General features: G+C 37.5%; 1 protein-coding gene across 1 annotated transcript; it reads left to right on the top strand.

The window, feature by feature from the left end:
* The first annotated feature begins 4,891 nt into the window (after positions 1 to 4,891).
* On the top strand, positions 4,892 to 14,312 carry LOC141844149 (WD repeat-containing protein PCN-like). Its single transcript, XM_074732166.1, has 11 exons — positions 4,892 to 5,114; positions 5,219 to 5,362; positions 5,924 to 6,227; positions 6,306 to 6,369; positions 6,509 to 6,622; positions 6,708 to 6,870; positions 11,882 to 12,035; positions 12,141 to 12,703; positions 12,842 to 13,023; positions 13,310 to 13,564; positions 13,747 to 14,312. Exons 1-11 carry the CDS (start codon positions 4,947 to 4,949, stop codon positions 14,042 to 14,044), a joined length of 2,409 nt encoding a protein of 802 aa, XP_074588267.1. The 5' UTR covers positions 4,892 to 4,946; the 3' UTR covers positions 14,045 to 14,312.
* The last annotated feature ends 8,603 nt before the right edge of the window (positions 14,313 to 22,915 follow it).

The following is a 22,915-nucleotide window of genomic DNA, read 5'->3' as shown; positions in this document are numbered from 1 at the left end:
ACCAAGTCTAATCTATACTTGGTTATCTCTAATCAAGAGTTGTCACTGTGCCAGAGCACTTGACATTCCACTTGATTGGGCTAATTGGGCACAGAAGTCCAATTCATTCTTATGAAATAACCCAATTAAATTTGATCAATACATAAATAAAACTGATTCATTTATATATAATGATCATGGTTTAGTGGTTAGACTGTGGAAATCATCGGTTCAATTCCCACATCCAGCCTCTTTTTTTTTATGAATTGGGTTGATCCATCAACCCAATTAATCAGCCAAAATTAGCAGCCCATAAAAAAATTGGGCTGATCCATTAACCCAATTAATCAGCCAAAATTGGCAGCCCATTTTGCTGCTGGATTTGACTGTATTTTTTTTAAAAAAAATCTTTTTTTCTCTCATGCCCTAAAAGCACGCTGCCCCATTTTTTCGCCGATCACCTCTCTTCATTCATCTTTTTTTAGTTCCGCCCTAAACCTTACTCCTGCCACCGGTACCTATCTAGCCGACGTGGCCTTGTCGGCGCCAACCTCGTCGGTGCCCGGGACCAGCGCCTGCCTTGCTGCCTGAAGACGAAGCCAACGCTTATGAGCATTGCTTCCCCCTGACGTCAACTGTCGGCTCCACGCCAGCCTCGCCAGAATCAAGGGAATAAGTCACTGGCCGTGGACAACACCTGTGTGTTGCCGCGAGCACACGTCTACGACCAAGAACAGAGACGGGCAAGGCATTTCTTGTGCGATTTTTTTTAACATGAAAGAATAACTCGGGAACGAAACAAACAGGTAACACAGAAATTTAATCTACTTGCTCTGATACCAATGTAGAAATTCTGAAATTTTTTACCTGTTCTTGAGAGTTTACCCGGTTGAATCGCTTGTGTCTGAGGAATGATCACGGACGGAATGCTCGCAAGGATACCATAAACCAAATCCTCCGATCTGGTGTTCTTCCTCTTCTCCGGCGCATCACCTCTGGAACGAATCCACAACGCTGCCTTTGATCTTGGACGCACACACCACCAAGGTATGAACTCTCGCACATCTCACGCACCGCTTGAATGCAGATTGCTCACTCTCTTCTCTGGGACACACCGTGATTGCAGGGCTTTCGTCTCCCTTTAATAGGAAGAGGAAGCGACCTCCACGGAGTGCACAACGTGCACTTCGTGGAGAGTAGCGTGGTGGTGGTGGGTGGTTACGGAAATCACCAGCATTCGTGCACCTTAGGTCTGCTCTCTCTGGCTAGTGCACCACCATCTCCATCTTCCTCTTTTCCTTATCTTTGTCGTGTCCTTACTATTCTCTTGCTAGTCTCACGTGGTCCGTGTCTCACCAAGTGACTTCGAGGCGACTTAGAGAGAGATCACAACGCGAGGGAGGTGGAGCAGGAGACCTAAACCAGGGGAATGCCCGTTCAAGAATTTAGGCCAAAAGGGACCTCAAGCGCGAGGAGGGCACGGAGGTCCGGGGAGAAGCAAAAGGCGAGGTCAGCCTCGAGGCAAGTGAGCTCCCACTTGGAGAGTTTGGAGAGTCCCGGGCGAAGTGGGACAGATGTGGCGAGAAGGTGGGAGGGGGCATTCTCGGTGAGGGGGTGGAGACGTGGAGTGAGAAGACACTGTGGGTCGTGGCGGAAGCCGTGTGGCCAATGGCAGCAAAAGTCGGCAACGCGGGCGCGACCAAGGGCGCACATTCGATGGTCAACATCCACCATGACACGGTGAGGCATGATTTATCACTAGATAGGATTTCTTTTCTTCAGCAATGCTTTTGAGGGTAGTTGGTTGTCGGCCTATACTATCACTTTTTATTGGTGCAAGGGCACTAGTCTATCTTTAGGATTTTAACGTTTAACAATATATTTTGGTTTAGTCAGTTTGATCAAAGATTGAACCAAATATGACATAATATTTGAATATGAGTGAACTCTGGTTAGGTCAAAATTGAGCAGATGACTAGCAAGAAGTCCTAGTCAGTTGGATCGGAGAAAAATAAGTCCTAATTGAAGGCTAGGTAGGAGAAGTTCTAAATGGAGGTTAGGTAGAAAGTCTTAGTGAATGAAGCTAGACATGAAATCCTGATGAGTGAAGCTAGGCAAGAAGTGCCGATCTATGAGATTGGGCAGATGGAAAGTCTACTAAGTAACTAGTCCTAATTAGAGGTTAGACAAGAAAAAGTTCAAGCAAGTCAAGGATGATCAGATATTTGACAAGTGGGAAATCTATCGAATGACTAGTCATAACTGAAAGTTAGACAATGGTAAGCCTAATATGTTAGACTTACAGGGTAAGATTTAGGTAAGCCTAGTAAATCAGACAGACTACAGTTAGACTTAGATTGCTTGTTTGTGTGTATGCTAATCTTACAGAAACTAAGAGTTGGAAGCAAGACTGAGAAAGCATAAGAGAAGTAAACAGAAGCAGTTAACCCGATCCTGAAGTCAACTCAGGTCAACCTAGTTGAACTCACTTCAGGTGCTTGAATGGTCCAGGCACCCGGATCATAAAGAATAGACCTCGATAAAGATCGACAAAATTAAATCGGATTGGATCTATCTGAAGCGCCCAGAAGCGTCTTTATAAGGCCATCAACGCGCACCATCAAGGACAATCCTAATACTCCAAATCTCTAATCCTACGGTGCTGCTGAACGTGAACGACGTCTTGCTGGTGCGACCAGAGAAGCTCCAGGAAGGGTGCGGTACACTTAAGACTTCTAGATCGGCTAACTTGAGAGTTTGTTTGTTTTAGTCTTATGATGTTGTAAATTACATTTATCATTATATATTCGATTGTAAGACAGATTTCTCTATCTTCGAAAAAGTTCTGGAAAGGAGATTACTAGTGAACATGCGCCTCCCGTTCATAGGTCTTAAACATACTAACCCTGGGGGATTAGAAATCAAGTAAAATCGAACAGGTCTGTTCTCTATTGGACTAATTGCCATAACAACAAGAAGGCAAAGATGGAATGAGAGAAAACTATAAATTTTAAAGTTCGTTTTAAATTGCATTACATGTTTTAAATGCAAAGAGAGAAAATACTATAAAAACTAGTGTTCTACTCATAAGATTCGGATGACACCACTCGCGGCATAAAAGTAACTGATGCCAGGAGTCTAGAAAAATAAAGAGCACATTACGTGGTTCAAGTGTCAGAAACACTAATACTACAAAAATTAGTACATGGAGAAAAAGACGAAGAACGAGTCAAAATCAGAATTAGGAGTTACGATTTTGATAAGTACATTAATTTACAAAAATGCCCCTAGAATTTTATATGATAGATTTACTTTTATTAAAAATTTAAATAATTTTAAAAATTTAAAATTAAAATTTAATTTAATTTATGAAAAAATAACTAATTTGATAAATTCAAATAATTTAGATAATTCAATCTTAATCAATTTGACCATTCAAATTTAAAAATAATTAATTTGATAAATTCAAATAATTTATATAATTCAAACTTAATAAATTTGACCAATTAAAATTTAAATAAATTAGAAAGTTTAAAATTAAATTTAATTAATAATAATAATTTAAAAAATTTAAACCTAGATTTTACCAATAATGAATATTCACCTAACTTGAATAATTCAATTAATAAATCCAAATTAAAATATAATTTAACTAATTCAAAATTAAAAAATTTAGAGCTACAAACATTTATTTTTAATTTAATTTAATTTAATTTTTTTTCATCTTTCACTTTTTTATCAAGGGAATTCTACTCTATATATAAATTTATCATAATATCATTTATGTATAATCAATTATCATTTATTAGCATATATTCCCAAATACGAAGACTTTAATTATCCATGATTAATATATCAAAAAGATATTGGAATTATCTGATTAAACTCCATGTTTAAATATGTTAGCACAATCAAGAACACTTAGGACTTATCACATTCGTGCTCAGGTTTTAAAGAGGTTGTATTCAGACATTTTATTCAGAAATATTAGTTTGATTAAATATATTCTTACTTTATAATTCTAACTAGTGAGAAACAAACTAATCTAAAAGACCTTCAAGTAGGGATTGAAAGTTTAAATTAGTATAAGATCTTGTGAAAGATTTAATCTTATTATTGCCTCTCGAACTAAAAAAATAAAACTAAAAAATAAAGGAAAATTTCAAAAAAAAAAGATTTTACAAACTATAATTATAATATTAATAGTAGTGAAAAATAATATTTTAAAATTAAAAGCTCTATAATTTAATATTCTAAAATCTATGGCGTTAAGCACTTGATATTTTTTATTTACAATATGCAATTTGATTTTTATTATATTTAAATAGTTTTTTATGACATTAGTAACTATTTTAATAGTAACTTTTTGGATTAATTCAATCAAACTATTATATTTGATTTTAGAGATGCAATTTTAAAATAATTTTTTTCAATCCTACAACACTGTAGATCAAATAAGATCTTGATCGATAATTCACTCTATGAAACCCATGTTCACCCTCAATTGATTGAGTTTTGTCCTAAATTAGATGTCCTAAATTATAAAAAAATATTTTCATAATTAATTAAATATTCATGAGTCGATATTTAACATATTATGGATTAATTTCTTCAGTATTTTCGTCCATCAAAAATTGAATATTTAGATTAATAAATATTTTTCTATCCTAAATTAGATTATCAAAATTATTCGTTATAATTATTTTAATAATTATCTCACAATTACGTCCGTAGGGCCCCGATGGCGTAAGCCCATAATACAAGCGATTCGGTAGCGATGTCTCGACCGTTCGGTCGAACGAACCGAACCGCTCTTCTTTTGAACGAACCGAACCGCGTCTTCTTAAGTGTTGCTTCAATAAATTAGGCTTATTCTACTCGGAAACCCTCGCCTCAGCCGCTTGCGACGCCCCCGCCGCCGCGCTTCGCTCCGCGAATCCTTTACGAGATCGTAGCTATTTCGTCTCATGGAGAAGCTTCGGATCCACTGGAACAGCTCTGTGGAATGGAAGCCTTCCTCTGTGGTGGCACTTGCCACCAGTGCCGACGGCTTGCGAGTGGCGGCAGCGCGGGAGGATGGTTCTATCGAGATATGGCTCGTTTCCCCTGGCTCCGTCGGATGGCATTGCCAGCTTGTATGGATCATGTTCTGCTGAATTAGTTGTTTATATTTTAGGGATTCCCTTTGTGTTTTTTCCCTTCAACTTTTGCTGAATAGATTTTCTTATCTATTTTAAAGACGGTCCAAGGAGTTCCTTCCTCGAGAGTTTCGTCATTGGTCTGGTGCTGTTCGAGTTTGAAGAGCGAAGGCGCTGGACGTTTGCTATCTTCGAACATAGATGGGACGATATCAGAATGGGATCTGTACTCGCTAAATCAAAAGGTTCGGCTTTGACCTTTATGATTGCCTTTTTTTTAGTAGATGAAAGACCATTTTGGTCATTGTTGGCTGGAATGGAATTCAGTGCATTTGTTTTGTGCTGAAAGTTGCAATTTATCTGATACTTATTCTGAATTAACTAATTTTAACAACATGAGAATTAACGTAATTATGTTTTAAGAGGAGGTGCGAAATTTTACTTTTACACTATTGAATTGATTAGCGCACTATGGAGCTAAATCTCAACATAAGACTAGCCTTAAAAAGGTTCTTTTTTACTCTTCCATTAGATTTTTTAAAGGGAAATTCATTTTGGCCATTTCTAGCTGGATCGAATTCAACACTTTGCATTTTGCTGATAGTTGCAATTACTGAATTAACTAATGTTAATGATGTAGGACTTGATGTAATTGAGTTTAAGAGGAAGTGCAAAATTTATTATTATACTATGGTGTAAGTTATTGCTAAATTCAGTAGGCCCTAACCATTTTCTCTCTGTTTTAGTTTATCATGGTACCTCTAGGGAGTATGAAGCCTTTAATCTTGATTTGTATGTTCTTCTAGGTCATTCTAGATTCCATCGGAGTGTCAATTTGGCAGATATCAGCTGAACCATCTGTTGATTTTATGCATCCAGAGGAGACTGATTCCAAGCTTGTAGCAAATGGTTACACCAGTCATGATGCCCCAAGTGATTGTGAATCTTGCCTTAATGATGGTGACGATGAATTTGATGAACTTGATCATCCAACTACTAAAACTGATGGTCAACGATTGGTTCTTGCTTGTGATGATGGGTGTATTCGTATGTATAAGATCTCTGATAAAGATGGGTTTATTTACAGCAGAAGTTTCCCCCGAGTTAGTGGTCAGACTGTTAACCTTTGTTAGTTCTTATTACCTCTCTTTGTTACAGTTTTACTAACTTTAGTTGCTATGGTTACAGGGCGCATTTTAAGTGTTACATGGAGCCATGATGCAAAGTTTGTATTTTCTGGGAGTAGTGATGGGTAATTTCTTTTATATATTTGTCAATATATCTTTTATAGATTGCCTTCCATGGTGTTCTATAGTGGGAATACTTGTCACTTGTGATGTCTCATCACCTGCCACTTTTACTAATTAATGGCCATCATTGGCAATATGCAGGTTAATAAGATGTTGGGATGCTGCATCTTTCCATGAAAAATATCGCATTACTGCTGGGCTTGGAGGCTTGGGCAGTGGCCCTGAACTTTGCATATGGTCATTGCTCTTCTTAAGGTACTTTCAACAAGATTTTTAATTGTTATTGGAAGGAACTCTTCATTCTCTACTAGTTCTTGTCCACTAACTGTTGTTTTTAAAGGTCTGGCACCCTTGTCAGTGGAGATAGTACTGGGAGTGTTCAGTTCTGGGATGGTAACTATGGGACTCTTATGCAAGCTCATACATACCATAAGGGTGATGTGAATGCTTTGGCCACTATTCCTAGTCAAAACCGTGTGTTTTCTGCTGGTTCAGATGGACAGGTACTGACTTAAGAAGAAGAAAATAAATTTAACTTATAATAGAATGTTAGAATTAAAATAATATTTGCTCATAACAAAAATGTTAGAATTTTAAATGACACTTGATGACTTAATGGACCATCTCTCTACAAGAACGTCTCTCCACAAGTTCTTGCCATCTTGTTTAGTTATGTTTGGTTTATCATTTTGAATATCCAACCAACTTAAGCACTGAACACAATCAACAAATTAAGTTTGAAAATTTTTCATCCTTTAAGAAGCTGTAGTTATAAAGCACCGCGCAAGTAGATAGTTAGGAGCAACTCTCATTGAACTTATTTTTTTTTAACCCGATTCTTCCCTGGGACACTGCATTGGAGGGAGCCTCGTGCACCCAACTGTCTTTATAAATGTTTTTTTGTTGCCTTTTCATGAATCCATCTCACACTAGTAAGTGCCTTTTTCTGCCTAATTATTTTACCATGATAACATGCTAATTTCCTTTCCAGTGAGTTTTTGTGACAATTATTGTGTATCCGCCGTGTTCAAAATAGGACCTCTAGCCCAATGATTAATGTTAGAGATTCATAATATTATTCTCCATCAATCTTTATACTAGTCATAGAAGAATGATTAAAACTCATTCCCATGAGGCATGGTGTGGTGGTAAAAAGGCAAGACTCATTCCCATGCAATCAGGGTTCAAATCTCACGTTGGGCATTTCTAAACGTGTGCGGAGTTTGAACCACGAATGACACTGGTGTGCAAAAAAAAAGGATTAAAACAAGGATTTAGGATTTCAAGAGTAATTTGAGGTTATATTACTGATTACTTAATATAGATGCAGTAATATAGTTTTGATTCTTCTGTGCATGAGTGCCAATATGCATTGACTTGGTGAGTTTGGAATTTGTAACTGATGAAGCACTAAAAGGTTTATCTCAATTATTTGTAATTTATATGAAGTGTTGTCAAATAATTTAATCTGGTTCTCAATGTTACTTCTTGTTTTGATGTAAATGCCACACTTGTGCCATGCCCAGGGATTGAAATTTTGAGCCGTATTGTGCAATACGGGTAAAATTTTTCGTTTCACCGATGGACCGGTACCGGCACAACACTGGCACTGCGGTTTTGGCCGGGAAATGCCTCCGGAGGCATCGCCCGGGCGTGGTGATGCTTTCGGAGGCATCACGCAGCCTCGCCGATGCCTCTGGTGGCATTGTGCAGGCCGACGATGCCTGTGGAGGCATTGCGGGCCTCGGCGACGCCTTCGGTGGCGTCGCGCGACACGACAACGCCACTGAAGGCGCCGGTGGGGATCAGCGATGCCACCAGAGGTGCCGCGCGGGCTCGGCGATGCCTCTGCGCGTGGGCATCGCATGATCTGTCTCGATTTTTTGGTTTTTTTTTGAATTTTTAACTTTAGGATTTAATTAAATTTTAATAATCAATTCCTAGTTATATAGTTCAGGATAATTTAAATATATTTTAATAAAATCCATAAAATTAGCTTATTATTTTTTATTTTTAAATATTTAGATTAAATTTTTTATTTTAGTTAATATATTTTATATTTTAAAAATACTGAAACTATACCGACACGGTACAATACGGTACCAAAATTGTATCGTTCTTGTCTGAGACCGAAACTTCAGCACGGTTCGATATTTTAAACCTTGGCCATGCTAGTGCATTAGCTTGTGGCAGGTAGTTCTTTTAGGTTGCTTATGTTAGCTAGAACAGATTCTTTCTTAGTCCGGCCAATCATGTGTGTATTTAATGAATGAAGTCACATCTGTATATCATTTTGATTCAGGAGGGGGAAGCCAGACCTACATTGTGTCAGCATATGAAGCCTTTGAAATTTGTTGGGGGAAGTGGTAAGAGAGGACTGGATGACATGCTATTGTTCTTTGATAGATCTTTTGCTATTTTTTCATTGATGACTAGATAGCTGTGGGGGCATGCAAAAAGAGATTGTATTTTTGAATGTTTAGTGCTAGCCATGCTCTCAAGCTATTGAGGTGTTATTAAGGGTGTTAGGCTTACGTCTTGTTTCTTGAAGTGTGTTGGTCCCTGCTGTTCGTCATAGAAACAAAATTAGCCTAATCCATTAGTTGCAATATAGAATCAAAACATTCCACGACCTCCATTTTAGTGATTTTTATTTGTGCTCTTGATAACCCCTAATGTAGCATCATTTAGGGGTTGTCTTTTAAGACTTCATTCTCTTTCTTTCTTAAATCTACAAAAAACAATATTATTCAGAGGTAGTTGCAATTTTAGGGATTCACAATTAAGTGGGCAATACCTTTTTCTTTATTTTTAATGATTAACTTAGTACCATGATTGTCAAAATTGATATCCATATTAGATATTCTAGAAATTTATATATAAAATGGAAAATTCAAACAAAATTTTAAAAATAGTTGGTAGTTATTATGATTTATTGTAGCATAATCCAACATTATAATTGTTAATAATATAAATATATAAATTGGTTCTTTTCCTAACCGCTCGAGCTTTTGAATAACCAATCAACCTTACATTAACATGATATCAAAGTAGGAGGTAGTAGGAGATTAGAGGTTTGAATTCCACCCATGTAAAAAAAAAATCATCAATTCATATGTTGGTTATGGGTCAGTCAAGTCAAGTACCTTACTCGCATACGAAAGGTTAGGTATACAAATATATAAATTTACCCCTTTTGTAACATTTTGAACTTCTAAGATAAGTTGCTATACAATCAACTTTAACCATGATTATTTATTAGAATCTACAATAAATATCAAATTATTTTAAAAGGTAGATAAACTTCTTATTGCTGTTATTTATCAACCATTGTCAAAGAACATAGTAAACAAATCTAATGCAAACAAAGAAAAGGTTTCGATTTAAATATCAATAAAAATTTGATAATTATTGTAGTTATAGTTTGTATTGTAATTGATTTTTGATAATTATCCTATTTTCATTAGCAAACATTTGATATCTTTTAAGTTGGTACAAGTTTATTGAGTTTAATGGTGTTAATTTCTTTAAACTTTACGTTATTTTATTCCTAAATTTGTTGGTATTGAGTCTATAAAATGTTAGTGATTTTATATAATGTTCAATTTTCAATTAAGAAAGAAATTCCCTTTTGAATTTTGGTGTGAGATTTTCTTCCCTGTGTGCGATAATTATCCCTTTGTAAAATCTATTCCAATTATTTGTGTGACCAATAGATGGTGCAAACATGTATGTAGATAATCAATAGATGCTATAGTTAGGCGGTGCGAAACTATTATAGATGTGCATATCAAATAAGGAAGATGAAAACCAAAGAAGACTTGCTTAGCAATAATAAAACAAGATAAAATTTATTTAAATATAAATGATAATATAGTAGGGGATAGAATTCAATGATGTAAAAGAATTCATGTAGCCGACCTCACCTAGTGGGATAAGACTTGATTGTTATTTTATTTGTGCGATTTGAGAGTCTAATTTGGGTCACATCAATTTTGCATCAAAGCATTCTTGTGTTATGTTTTGGTATCACAACGATTCCATGCTACATCAATTTGGTATGCTACATCAGAGTGACTCTATGCTACATCAATATTATTATAAATAGTTTGTTTATACTATAAATAGGATGATATGTAGCATATTACATATTATGATATGTGTATTAGTATTGCTCTTATTATTTAATTTTTATCATGCACCAATAGGATCATTAAATTATTATTTATACACTATTGATAATAAGATCGTTGAATAATAATAATATAATATTGTTAATAGTTCTTTGGACATTAATTTTAAGATAATTTCATCTAAATGAATAACTTAACAAGAATAAATTATTAAGATTAATAATGTCAATAATAATTTAATATTATGATAATAATTTTGAAAATAGTTTCTTACAAAGCAGGGTAAGACTGCGTACACCCTTCTCCGGGACTCCTTATTAACGGGAGCTTCGTGCACCGACTACTCTTATTATTTGATAACAACTAATAAATGCCATATTATCATTTCTTATATTAAATAATTAATAATTCAGTTTATTATTATTAATATCAACAATCTTCTATGACCTATATTAATGAATTGTATTGATTAGGATTAGGTAATGCCTACTGTTATCTAATATTGCCAACAATGGTAAGTTACATTTACGCTATCTTAGCCCCAGGCTTCCTACCATATTAGATATTATCCAATCCCTAATATATATTATATGATAAACTTACCTATCAAAGAACCTAATGTAAGAATATTACAGTAATACCAGTTAAATTTCTATGGCCATATACTTTATTACTCAAACTCTCCTTCATGAATCATCTATTTCATCTTCAATTCCTTTTGAAGTTGGGAAACAGCAAAAGCAGGATCATTTCTTTCTCTCCTTGATGCTTTCTTTTCTTGCAAGTTGTCTTTCCTTCGTCCTCTTGGAGACGAATCTCTAACATTGGAAAGAGCCTTCGATTAAGTTGTTTCTCTCTGGCAATCCTATGCGGGCACAAACTAAATGGTTGACTAGTATTGAAACCCATTTCTCTGATTCAGGTTTTCCTTGCAGTGAGAGTTGTTCAGTTAAAATGAGGCTGGTAATTGATTGGTTGATTTCTCCCTCAATTCGTGATTTAAATGAATCAACTGATTTCCCACTCGATTCATTTAATTTCAGCAAGATGTTTGTGAGATCGGATTCTCTTTTTAACTTTTTGTTGATACTCAAACACATGTCGAAGAGACATTGACAAGAATCGGATTGGACCTTGCCGATCCTAATCCTACTTGGCTGATCTATCGAGATCTGCTGAGATTAACAACCTTGTTCTTGGTTCAAACAATTTCTCTATTGCCCATGCTAATAGCACTCCGTCTATAATTACGGGTTGGTTATCTTACATTGTATAGAGCAATGTGTATTCATGGTACCTGGAATACTTCGTTATTGGAAAACTATATGTATCAATTTTTGTTACTTCATTGATTTGTACTCCTTTTCTAATGGTTGTCCAGGTTATTCTTTATAAGCTCACTGAAGAGATGAGCATATCAGAAGAAAAGGAGATTCGTCAAGAAAAACTGTTTAAATGGATCTATGTTGGATATATAAGAGCTCACACTCATGATGTAAGGGCCTTGGCAATGGCAGTACCGATTAGCAGAGAAGGTTTGCTAATACAACTTAAACAGTGGATCCTAATCTTCTCTTATATTGTGCTCCAAACTTGCCATATATCTTTTTCTTAGATGATTTTTGTTATCTCTATGATAGATATATCATCTGAGGAAAAGATAGTCAAGGCACGTCGCCAAGAGAAACCCGTCGAATTTAGTTATCACAAATGGGCACATTTAGGAGTTCCAATGCTCATATCTGGAGGTGATGATGCTAAGTTAATTGCCTACTCTGCCAGAGAGTTTACTCAATTCTCACCTCATGATATATGCCCAGCACCTCAACGACCATTAATAAAACTCGTGAATGATACAGTTTCCGATGGGGATTCAATGATGCTTGTTCAATCCTCTGGCTGGATAGATGTTTTACAGGTCAAGTTAATTGGTAAGAAGGTAGTGACACAGCTTCTTGCTCGAGTGAAAAGCAAGGGATCCAGTAAAATCATCTGCAGTGCAATATCTAGTTCTGGAATGCTCTTTGCATATTCTGACCAGAAAAAGCCCTGCCTTTTTGAACTCAAGAAGGCAGAAGTTGGGAAAAGCAAGTGGATCATCAACAAAATACAGTTGCCTAAGAGACTGCCATATGCACACTCTATGATTTTCAGTGCTGACTCCTCATACCTAATGCTAGCTGGGCATGATAGAAAAATATATGTATGTTTCTTCTATCAATTGGAATCATGTTGTGCTCTCTATGCATGAATTCAATTGGCATTTTCTGCTAAGCTTTTCCTTATTTTACTTATGGATTACAGATGATATTATTAGTTTGATCTTTTCTTGGGTTGACAGGTGGTTGATATAAAAGGCTTGGAGCTAGTAGACACATTTGTTCCACAGAGGAAGTTGGATAGCACGAATTTACAACTGGATGAACCTCCTATGACTAGAATGTGTATTGGTGCAGATGGGCAGTGGTTGGCCTCCATCAATTGTTTTGGTGACATCTATATTTTTAACTTGGAGACAAACAGGTAATTTTATGTTAGTTGAACTTTCAGCTTCTATTTGATAATTTTGCTAGATGTTTAGTGTTGAAAAATTCTTCTAAATCTTTTCTGCTAAGCAAAATCTTATTTTCAACCTGGAAACATTTTGTCTTGAGGATATGTAAATGTTGTGAGGCGCCTTTTGTTATTGGCATTGATATCTTGCATGCCTCTTTCAGCTTGCCACTATGTTAGTTCAATAACATGTATCTTGGGCGACCGCCGCCCACTTTTCTTGTTCTGACTATCAAATTTCAATTTTGTTTGGCAGACAACATTGGTTCATTTCTAGGATGAATGATGCTTCCATCACTGCTGCGGGGTTTCCTCCGAAAAACAGTAATGTATTTGTTGTCACAACATCTAGCAACGAAGTCTTCATCTTCGATCTAGAAGCAAAACAGTTAGGCGAATGGTCAAAACAGAACACAAACCGCCTTCCTCGAAGATTTCAAGAATTTCCAGGAGAAATAATTGGTCTTTCCTTTCTGCCTTCATCTTTGTCAGTCATCATATATAGCTCAAGGTATGCCCCTTTTCCATTCTTAAATAATCTGGCTTTTGTGGTAGTACATAAATGCAATATATATATTTTTTCTTATTTTCTAAACCAAATAGCAAATCCATGACATTTTTGTATGATGAACTCCATATTATAATTATTGTACACTTTGTGGGTTACATCGATGCGATCTCTTTCTTTTTCAGGGCGATGTGCTTGATTGACTTTGGAATGCCGATCGTTCAAGAAGAGAAAGTCCAGATTGGTTCAGATCCTTCATTAGACAAAAATGAAAGTAACAAAACTAACGGGGCAAAGAGGAAGAGAAAATTTCATGAACAGAAGTCTTCCAATAATAAGAACTTTGATTTTTTTGTATTTAAAGACCCCGCCTTATTCGTCGGACATTTATCGGATAATTCTCTCCTACTAATGGGCAAGCAATGGCTGGATGTTGCCAGGAACTTCGAAGCACCCGTACATAGACACATATTTGGAACATAAACAGATTGAGCTACTGATTTCGCAAACAAAGTGCAACCTCCCTTGCCCGATAGATGCTATTTCTTGATCCACGTCAAGGTTTTTGTACTACTGTATTATGTAAAGTATCAATCTGCATTACTAGGTGCTCTTATGTTTACTGCTAATGTTTTTTTTTTCCTTTTTCTTCAAGAGGTCATTACTGATTATTTATGTAATGTTGCTAACTAGTGATATATCTCTTCAGAATATATTGTGAAATGTCTTAATTGTTGTAGGGATTGAAAGAACTGCCAATCTGCTACAGCCATTTCAGAAATTATATATCTCATAAATGGTATGTGTAGTAGTTAAAATCTACCACCATTGTCCCATTATAGCATTTAGAGGTGTAAATTGAAGTGGGTTGCTAGACTATGTTTTGGCTTAATTAGGGATGATAATTTTCTATGAATTATTTGAATTCAATGGAGGATTCCATATTGGCTCTGAATATAAAAGGATATAGAGAGATTTTTTAAATTCAATTAAATAAATGAGTATGAGAATTTTTAAATTTAGATAGGAAGATGGATATGATAGAATTTTATTATATTCAATTTGAATATTTAATTAAATTATTTATTTTTCTTCTTTGATTTTTCAGATTTCAACCACGCTTTTATATTTCTTACATCTATAAAAAAAGATGTCTTTATATATAAAAGACAGATTCTTCTATGAAAATTTACACGAAAGATTTCACTTGCATGATCAGTTCGTGCCATGTCAAATCATTTTCTTAATATCTCTCTATCTAAATGGGGAAAAGCTATAAGATAGCAATCAAACCTACCATTTGATATTACACTTAGATAAAAGTATAGATGCTAATAGGATATTTGAGTAGAGTATGGATATTCAATCCCAATGAATATGAGAATGAAGATGAAATTGAATATCCTATGAAGAGAGATAACTATAATAAATGTGGACGAAGATGAGGATGGAGGATATTGAATCCGATCCATTATCATCTCTAGGCCCAACTTAGTTGACGGTTTGAGCTTGAGCTTGAGCTATATGGCTCATCCCTTGGGTTGGGTTAAGCATGAGTCTTATACTAGAGTGGACACACAAATTTGAATGATAGATATTTTTAATGTCTATAATTCTATAAAAAAATTAAAATATTTTTGTTTTAAATGAAAATATCTAATTTTGAGGTATTTTAGTATTTGTTTTTTAAAATTAAGCTTTTCTTATAAAATTTTCTAATTTCATTCCTTATCATCATTTTTTATTGTCTAAGCAATCTGTTTTTTTTTAAATTTATTATTTTTAATTATTTTAGGCTCGATATGTCTAGATCAGGTTGGACAGAGTATGGCAAACCTTATGATAACATCTTAGGCTATGGCCAATATTGTATCCAATCGAATATGCACATTATGATCCCAAGTGTTAGGCGATGGCTCATGAAACAATATTGTATCCAACTGAGAAATGACATGCGTGGCCTCTGGGGACCGTTTCGACGGTAGTATGAATTGTTTATCCACTATAGTTTTCGACGGAACAGAATTGCATGACCGAGTAGGCAAGAGTTTAAATCTCGATGAATGCACTTGCTTTTGGGCATAATTAAATGCTCTCCTTTGTCATGGTCAACTGTAATTTTTCGATTTACTTCTTTACAAATGGTCGTGTAATTTACTGATCGTGTATCATGGACTATTGGGGTGAAAAATTTTATTTTATTTTATTTTTGTTGAAGAAGAGAAATGACATGCACGTGAGGTTTTGATAGGCTCGGCAACACCTCGCAATTTCAATTTCAATACCTCAATCCGTAGTGATCGACGATGGCTCGACAAACGTTTCATCTGGGATTCTTTTTACAAATCTACCACCGAAGGACACATTGAACTTGAAGAGATTAGGGAGACGGTAAGCCGAAGATCAGGGATCTCGCAAGACAACCAATTGCGGTCAAGCAGAAGCGCATAGATGCTGGTGAGATTGTTGAAATCCTGTGGTATTAAATCATGGAATAAATTAGCCCCCAAATTAAGGCGGACGAGCTGACGAAGAGCGAAGAAGGAAGGAGGGATCTCGTCGGAGAAGCGGTTGTTTTGGACATGAAGCAAGTAGAGTCTGGTGAGGGCGATGAAGTCCTACAGGAGAGTTTCGAAGAGAAGGTTGTAACGAAGGTTGAGGGCTGTGAGAGCGGTGAGATTACCGACTGTGGCGGGCGGGATTTGATCGACGAGGTCGGCGTCGAGGAGGCGGAGCTCGGTGATGCGGCTATCAGAGCAGGTGACCCCTCCCAGGAACACGACGAGGGGTCGGAAGTGTTCCACCGAAGGCCAAGGCCTACACGCATTTAAAAACTTTTCTTTTCCAAACACGTTTCAAAATCAGAGTCACAAAAAAAAAATAAAAATCAAACATAGATGGTTATTTGATTCATAATCAAATGACTACTACTTCAAAATCTACGATCCCTTAAATCATTTTTGGATATGCAATCGATTAAAGTTCTCCTTTCGAAAAACACTTGTTTTTCAGAGGCAAAGAAAACCTCCTATAAAAATAAAGGTAACAATACTATTATTCCTCTAATGAAATGAAGTGCAATATAAAAAAGTTATTGACAAAAATAAAGTATAGAACTTCATGTTGGTTGTTGGAGAGATTCATCATATCAACGTTAGCACTTGAAAAGAATAGAGAATGAAAGGATTGGTTTGTAGAGAATTGATTGTTGAGTCTCGGAACTCAAGCTTCTTTTATAGCCTTCTATTAGTCGACTGAACCATATTCAATCGATTGATCCGGATCCGATTGTTTCAAATCAGTACTTGATTTTTGGATTTTCTGATTGACTGATCCTCTAGATCGGTCGACTGAACCCAATCTTTCCTTGCTTGCTTGATTCGATCAACTGATGACCTTATCGGTTGATTAGCTAATCCCTCAAGGTTTCCTTTGCTGTTCAGATCTTATCGCATCTTATCTTTGGTTTCCTTTTAGGCTCGGTCGACTGATCCTTTATAGGTCGATCGATCCTGGTATTTCCTTCCAGAGCCAGCATCCGATCTTGCTCGACCTTATCCATAACAATCGGTCGATCAATCCTCCTTGTCTAGTCGATCGAACCATTCGGTCGATTATTTTTCTGCAAGACAAAGTTAGTACATAACAATAAAGATAGTCTTGTAAAATAGAGTTAGAAACAATTATATTTATGCATGCTCTATTTTGACAGTAAGACTGTTGTGATATTGACTTAGAAATATGAGTTGACTTCTTAGTTGGATCATCGCCTAAGTGTTTTGTTTCAAAATAGGGCACGTCCTCACTACCTTCCAATCTGAAAGGCCTCTCAAGGACTTATTTGTCAAACATCTGCTCCAACTGACATGTTTGGACTTTCTTTATTTAGTACCGATCTATCTATTAGGATTTTCCTTACTTGATGTCCAGTCCAGCTGACCCATCAAGTGTGTTCTACTAGATCAACTCATCTGGTCTTTCTCTGTTCGGTGTTTGGTCCTCCTGATCCACTAAGACTTTACTGTTAGTGTCTAACCCACTAGGACTTTGCTGCCTAGTGTTCGATCTTCTTGACTCACTAGGTCTTTTTCTGTCAAGTGTCATGCACACTCAACGTGCATATCAGATGTATAACATCTAAGTTTAAACCCTTTATCATGCATCAAAATATGAGTTTGATTATCGGTGCTGTCTATACCAATAATCTCCCATTTTTTATATTTGACAACCTAGTTTCAAGTTAGAGAACAAAATACCTTCTCTAATAAAACCATAAAGTTTAAAAAGCTTTAAACTTTAAATCATAAACTTAAACTTAGATCATAGCATTTAAGTTAAACTTAGACCAAGACTTAAATCAAAAATATTTAACAAACTTAATTTAAGTAGCAAGTAATAAACTTAGCTTTAAGTTGAAAATCTAATTTAAACTTAAGTTTAACTTAACTTTAAATCTAAATTCAATTTCACTTAACTCAAACTTTAAACCCAAGTGTCCTCCTTTGACACCCATCAAGCCATCAAACTAGTTCAGAATTCCAATGCAAACTTGCATGATACATATTTCAAACCCTAATTATTCCATACCCCTCCCTCATGTCTATTTATGAATGGAGGTGTCTCTAATTCGTCTTTGAACCACAATTTATACACTCTTAGAACCTCTAGGTCTTCTTATTGCTCTGAATACTTTATAACAATCCACCATCCCTTCTCCTCGCATTGTCTACCTGTTATCTTTTCAATTAGCAGGAAAAAGAAGAGCTCCCAACTGATGGAGAGCGGCAGTAAGCTGAAGCAGTGCTTGGCTCGCATGTTTCACTTTACCTGCAAGCCCTCCAACTCTGCCTCCGCCTCCGCCTCTGCCTCCGCCATCGACCCGGTCTTCATGAAAGAAGGGCAAGAGGCGTAACGTCTACAGGAGGGAGGAGGGGTGGGTAAGGGAGACGGGCTGGTGCTACGAGGCCGACTACAGAGAGGGAGAGGACGTGCTTCCTCTAGACTTAATTCTATTTTGAGTGTGAGTATGAATTGTCTCAAACGTTCTGGTCAGGGGCGGAGTCAGGATTTTTATCGAAGGAGGGGTGTTAGAATTAGCTCTTAGTGTCAATTCGGATTGAGCAGCGATGACATTAGAAGCCATGCCTATAACACCATGCCTTGCTTTAAGTACCTGACCATTATGATCCCGAATGATAAAGCCATAAGAAGCCAATCCTGGATTACCTTTGGAACACCCATCAGAATTCAGTTTATAGCTGCCCACTGCTGGTTTGAGCCACCGAACCACCTGCACTGTGTGCACCCTTCGCAAAAGGACCTTTATGCCGAGATTCTTCGCCACCACAAGAAAACCCTTCCAATGTATGCCTTTAATTATTCCAGCAGACACTCCAAACACCATATACTGAACAGTTTTCCTTATAATCTGTTGAACCGACCACTTAATCTCACGATGCTTAGCATCATTGCGGGCCTCCCACAGGAACCAAAGGATCAGAAAGGGACAGGCCTCACGAATGTGACCCTGCTTTAACCATGTCTCCCCAACCCGCCATCTTTCAATAATTGTAAAGTCATCCACATGAAAGCAACCAGCAAAATACTCCCAAACCTCCTTAGCCACCTTACAATGAAAGAAAAGGTGCTCCCATGACTCCATACTGCCACAATGTTGGCACTTAGATACCCAACAGACTCCCCTTGCTTGTAAAATTGAATCCACTGGTAAACGTTTCAATAAATATCGCCAACTAAAAATTGAAATTTTAGGAATTAGAATTTTGCTCCAAATGGCATCCCTTATGTCCAAAGACTGCCGACCAACTCTAATACAATTCCATGCAGATTTAAGAGTGAAAGCCCCCTGAGGAGATGGCTTCCAGATCATCTTAGAAATCGTCCTCAGTCTTGAATATCACACTCCTCCACCTCAGCCACCACCGCAGTTGGCAAAACAGCCCTTAGCTTCTCTGTATTCCATCCATCCGTATCCCAAAAATCTGCCACTAAGGCCTCCGGATTCCCAATTACTTCACAGGATCTGAACAAAGGTCCTCTATCCAGCCATTCATCATGCCAAAACCTGATCCTGCCATTGCCAATAGTCCACCCTATTTGATTTTCTGCTAAATCACGTATCCGCATCATTCTTTTCCAGCCTGGGGACGCATTCCCTTTGTGAGGAACAACCACAGGAGAGATTGCACCACAATACTTTTTAGTTAAAAAAACTGCCCAAGGAGTTGCTTGTGTCCGAAATCTAAACCACAACTTTAAGGAAATTGCCGTTGACACCTCCAATAGCCTCCGGACACCCAAACCACCTTCACCTTTAGGTTTACATATGGTCTCCCAAGAAATCCAATGGGCTTTCCCTCTTGACGCCACCGATCCCCAGAAAAAGTTAGCACATATCATTTCTAATTGATGTAGGACGGATTTGGGAGGCATTAGAACCTGTAACAAGTAAATTGGAAGTGAGCTTAAGACACTTTGTATCAAGATCAATCTACCTCCATGAGAAAGCCGTGATATATTCCATCCTAGTAGTTTCCTCCTTGCCTTCTCTAATAAGGGCTGGAAATGTATAGACTTCTTATTCCCAGAGAGGATAGGGACCCCCAAATATATTAAAGATCCCCTTCCCTCACTGAACCCAGATACGCTCGAGATTTGCATTTTTCGAGCATTAGAAATCCGCTTTGCAGGAAAAAAGGAACTCTTTGCAAAGTTTATAAGCTGTCCTGAGCACAACATATAGTAATTTAAGAACCCCATAATCCTCTTAACATTGTTAATAGAGCCATTCAAGAACAATATAACATCATCCGCATATGCCAAGTGAGATATTCTGAAGTCACAACCTGTGGCATAATACATTTGAGGGAAATTACCAAATAACTTCTCAAGGCCCCTAGAAAAGAATTCAGCCGCAATAATGAATAAAAGAGGGGAAATAGGGTCCCCTTGTCGAAGCCCTCTCTTAGAATGAAAAAAACCTGACAATTGCCCATTAATCCGTACTGAAAACCAACAATCAGCTATGCATCTTCGCATTATATCAATCACTGGGTCTGAGAATCCAAAAGCCCTCATAACCTGAAACAAGAAAGCCCATTGAACTCTGTCATATGCCTTTGCCATATCCAGCTTTAAAATTAGATTTCCACCTCTGACATGATAATTGAGCTTGTGATGCAACTCTTGCGCCATTAGGATATTATCAGAAATAACCCTGCCTGCCACAAAACCACTCTGCAAGGGCGAGATAATTTTATCCAACACCTTTCCCAATCGATTAGCCAGCAGTTTGGATACAATCTTATTCGAGACATTACATAGGCTAATGGGTCTAAAATCCTTCCATCTCTGAGCACCATCAATCTTGGGGATAAGCACGATTGTGGTAGCTGCCATCCCCCGTGGAAATGAATTACCTCTAAAGAAATCCAGCACAGCCTCATAAACATCGGTTTTAACTATCTCCCAGCAGGACACATAGAAGGCAACCGAAAATCCATCAGGCCCCGCCGCACTTTCTGTACTCATACCCCACACCACCTTTTTAACCTCCTCCATGGTCGGTGTTGCTAATAAAGCCAAATTATCCTCATTACTAATCAGATGTGGAATATTTTCCATATTTGCTGAAGTGAGGTCTGTGTCGCCCTCTGATAATAAATGCTCAAAGAATGCCGCCCCTGAAGCTTGTATTAGCTCTGGATCCTCAATACAAACACCCTCCTCCCAAATTCTAAAAATTCGTCCAGTTAATCTCCTTTTCTGAGCCAAATGGTGAAACAGTTTAGTATTTCGATCACCCTCCCCCATCCACCTGACAGCTGCTTTTTGCTTCCAGAAGTCTTCTTCCATGTATAAGGTTTTTTGCAACACTGCCTGGGTTTTGGCCATCTCCACTTTATTTTCTAATGTAGGATTCGCATCAAAGTTCCTCTCTGCTGTTGCAAAATCAGATTCAGCCACTTGAACTTTCTCCTGGATATTCCCAAATACCTCTGCATTCCACCATTTTAGATGTTCCTTCAGTCTCCTCAGTTTGCTCTGCAATTTCTGCATTCCAGAACCACTACAAGGGAGTAACCAGTTTAAACGAACAGTAAGTAGAAATCCAGCATGTCTTATCCACATATTTTGGAACCGAAAAGAAGATCTAGGCAGTCCAAAAGCTGGGAATGACAATAACAGCGGACAATGATCAGACATCGCTCTACTTAAATGTGTTATCTTAACTCCAAAGTTCTTACCACTCCAAGAAGGAGACATAAGAACCCTATCCAATCGCTTCCATATTCTGTTATTGGTCCATGTATAAGGGTCTCCCACAAATCCTGCGTCTAATAAACCTGCCATCATTATGAAATTATTGAAGTCTCGCGTGGCCCCTGGTTTTGCCAAATTGCCCAGCGAATGTTCTGTGGGACCGGTTATGACATTGAAATCCCCACCAACTAACCACAGCTCATCACCGGACGGCTTGATGTCTAGGAGTTTCTCCCACAGCTTCACCCGATCTACATTCTGACATGAAGCATATACTACTGTTAAAAACAAGCACGAAGGCAGCAATGGAGAGCTCAACCTGACATGAAGGCATTGAACATGGTCCAAAAGAACACTGCATTCAAAGTTATGATCACACATGAACCAAATCTTTCCAGAACAGTTAGAAAAAGCTTGATGAAACCCCAACCTTCTAGTAATGTAGCTCCCATCAAGGGGAATGAAAGGTTCCAATAAGCCCATGAAATTTAGCCGATGACTCTGTTTTAAATAATGGAGACGTCGAAGGGTGGCGTTGTTCCCTAACCCTCTAGCATTCCATATGAGACCAAACATCTAGAACTTCGATGAAGAGGCAGCCCTTAAAATTTTTGATTGACTTCTGGTTATCCTGCCAGAAGGAGCCATTTTTCCAGCAATATTCAGCTCATTACCAGTAGTGGCAGTAGCCCTAGCAGAGACTGTTTTAGCAGGTAGCTTTACTGGCTGAACCGCAGGTTCCACAGCTTTACTTGGGCCCATATTCAGAGATAGCGTCCTTTGCAATGGCAAATCCTCCTCCTCTTCCGATTCCTCTTCTTCCACCAATGTTAGGGATTTATCCTCCTCCTCCACGTTCTCCAGAATTTCCATAGAGGAGGACCATCCCCCCTGACCTGAATCTACCGGCACCTGGTTTAGAGTGCAAGGTCCTAGTTGGGCAATCTGCCGAGTGCCTTCCATGACTGACCTTGCTGTGAGTTGGGGAGCTTCCTGTGTCTCTGCTGCCCCAGTGCCTCCTTTTTGCTTTGGCATTGTTCTCTTTAGTTTCCCTGTCGTCCTTTGATCAGG

The sequence above is a fragment of the Curcuma longa genome, chromosome 13, assembly GCF_044706935.1.
Source record: "Curcuma longa cultivar G26 ecotype Majalengka, Jawa Barat chromosome 13, ITB_CL_G26_1.1, whole genome shotgun sequence".
NCBI lineage: Eukaryota > Viridiplantae > Streptophyta > Magnoliopsida > Zingiberales > Zingiberaceae > Curcuma > Curcuma longa.
This window is presented reverse-complemented; position numbering and strand designations above follow the sequence as displayed.

Coding starts and splice junctions, on each gene's coding strand:
- LOC141844149 (XM_074732166.1), top strand. CDS start 4,947: ATGGAGAAGCTTCGGATCCACTGGAACAGCTCTGTGGAATGGAAGCCT. Junction 5,363..5,923: donor TGTACTCGCTAAATCAAAAG/GTTCGGCTTTGA, acceptor ATGTTCTTCTAG/GTCATTCTAGATTCCATCGG. Junction 13,565..13,746: donor GTCATCATATATAGCTCAAG/GTATGCCCCTTT, acceptor TTTCTTTTTCAG/GGCGATGTGCTTGATTGACT.